At 45.9% G+C, this 1,550-nt stretch overlaps 1 protein-coding gene across 1 annotated transcript; it reads right to left on the bottom strand.

Moving 5' to 3' along the window:
* Window positions 1-240: 240 nt before the first annotated feature.
* Window positions 241-1,347, bottom strand: LOC119330142 (BTB/POZ and MATH domain-containing protein 2-like). Its single transcript, XM_037603260.1, has one exon. It carries the CDS (start codon window positions 1,345-1,347, stop codon window positions 241-243), a length of 1,107 nt encoding a protein of 368 aa, XP_037459157.1.
* Window positions 1,348-1,550: the final 203 nt, after the last annotated feature.

Raw genomic sequence — 1,550 nt, 5'->3', positions numbered from 1 at the left:
ACTCCCACTAAACTAGCAATGTGGGACTAAACTTTAGTAGTATCCCTTGCCTTGCACAAATGGGCTGAGTGGGCCTCTAGGATTTATTAGGAATTTCTGAAATAGTGATTGGGCTGCCCAAAATAGACTAAATTCCAGCAGAACTTCCAATTTTCCAAAACAAATAGACAAAATAATGATCTCAGGTTGCTATGGCATCAAGTGAAGTAACTACTCAAAGAATTTATCTAGAGTGAACATCTAAACTTTTCGAGCCTTGGTTGCCATCTCCCACATATCGACAAATATAGTAGGGCATGCTCTTTTCAGGTGTTGATACCCTTTACTCGCAACCACACCATCCACATTACTCAAGGAGTTGATAAATTTAATGCAAGCATCTTTGAGCATGCTGCAATTGTACTGGACGGACAGAGCTAATGTTGTCGCCACAGTCTCTTGATCAAACCTCTGGCAAAGTTTTCCCTTGCATATTGACTTCATCCTTTTCATAGCATACTTATCTGCAGCCACGAGTAAATGCCTAAGCATTTCTTCGTACCCACCAGCATTGAGGTCCTTCATCGGAGGTAGCGAGTCTGTGTAGATGAAGTGGAGCAGTCCTCTAAAGACACCGGGTTGCATATCTTCAATGTTTTTGACGTTCCCATGCTTGAACCTCATCGGCCCGTAGAACTCCGCCCAGAAGACCAGCGACCGCATCGCCAGGATAATCTCGTGAGCATGGAATACCTTATTTTGGACCTTGAAACACATGTCAGCTCCCTTTGTACAACCTAACAATTTACTAAGGTTAGCAACCAATTCGGATGGTGGCACTTGGTTGTCACCGATCAACCCAGCATCCACCTCCTTGGCATCCTTTAATGTGATAATAGTAAGGTTGCATGCGACGGTGATTGAGTCGTCCAAAATGTATGATGAGCCTTCGATCTCGCACTTCTTCTTGAATGCAACAAAACCCCATGCCTCGAGTTTGTCATTGCGAGTGTTGAACACCACAGGAGGCCTGTCATTGAAGTTTGCGAAGTTGGAAGGCAACACCGACGGCTCTATGGCTTGATTGACCAGCATCAGATTGTACATCGCCCCCACCTCAATGTTCTTGGTCTTGAGCTCGAGAAAAACGGACACATAGTCTATGTTAGCCTCGTTGTAGCCGTCGAGGTAGAAGCGGATGCACCATTCGTGGCCGCCAACGGTGAAGTTAGCGGACTGGATGCAGTTGCCGACGCCCAAGCCCCGATAAAGGCCGTACTTGTCGATTTTGAACGAGTGTGTACCATGCACAGTCTCTGGGACGTAGACTGATGCCGTCAGCACCTGTGTGTTCTGGGGAGTGGCCATGATGGTTCGTGAGTGCAAAAACTAACCGGGAGTGAAAGTGCGTTATATCGACTAGAGGGGGGGGGTGAATAAGCGATTTTTATGAAAGTCTTCAAAACGTGGAAGTTTCGAGGACAAACGATAGAAATAAACCTATTACCATGCAGCGGAAGGTAGACTACACTAGGCAAACCATAGTCAAGTATTCAATGAAGTGAAAGCAC

This window comes from Triticum dicoccoides, chromosome 7A (genome assembly GCF_002162155.2).
Source record: "Triticum dicoccoides isolate Atlit2015 ecotype Zavitan chromosome 7A, WEW_v2.0, whole genome shotgun sequence".
Classification (NCBI taxonomy): domain Eukaryota; kingdom Viridiplantae; phylum Streptophyta; class Magnoliopsida; order Poales; family Poaceae; genus Triticum; species Triticum dicoccoides.
The sequence above is the reverse complement of the archived record's forward strand: the minus strand, read 5'-3'. Positions and strand labels throughout refer to the sequence as shown.

What these genes read in the sequence shown, in the direction of transcription:
- LOC119330142 (XM_037603260.1), bottom strand. Translation starts at nt 1,347, where the DNA reads ATGGCCACTCCCCAGAACACACAGGTGCTGACGGCATCAGTCTACGTC.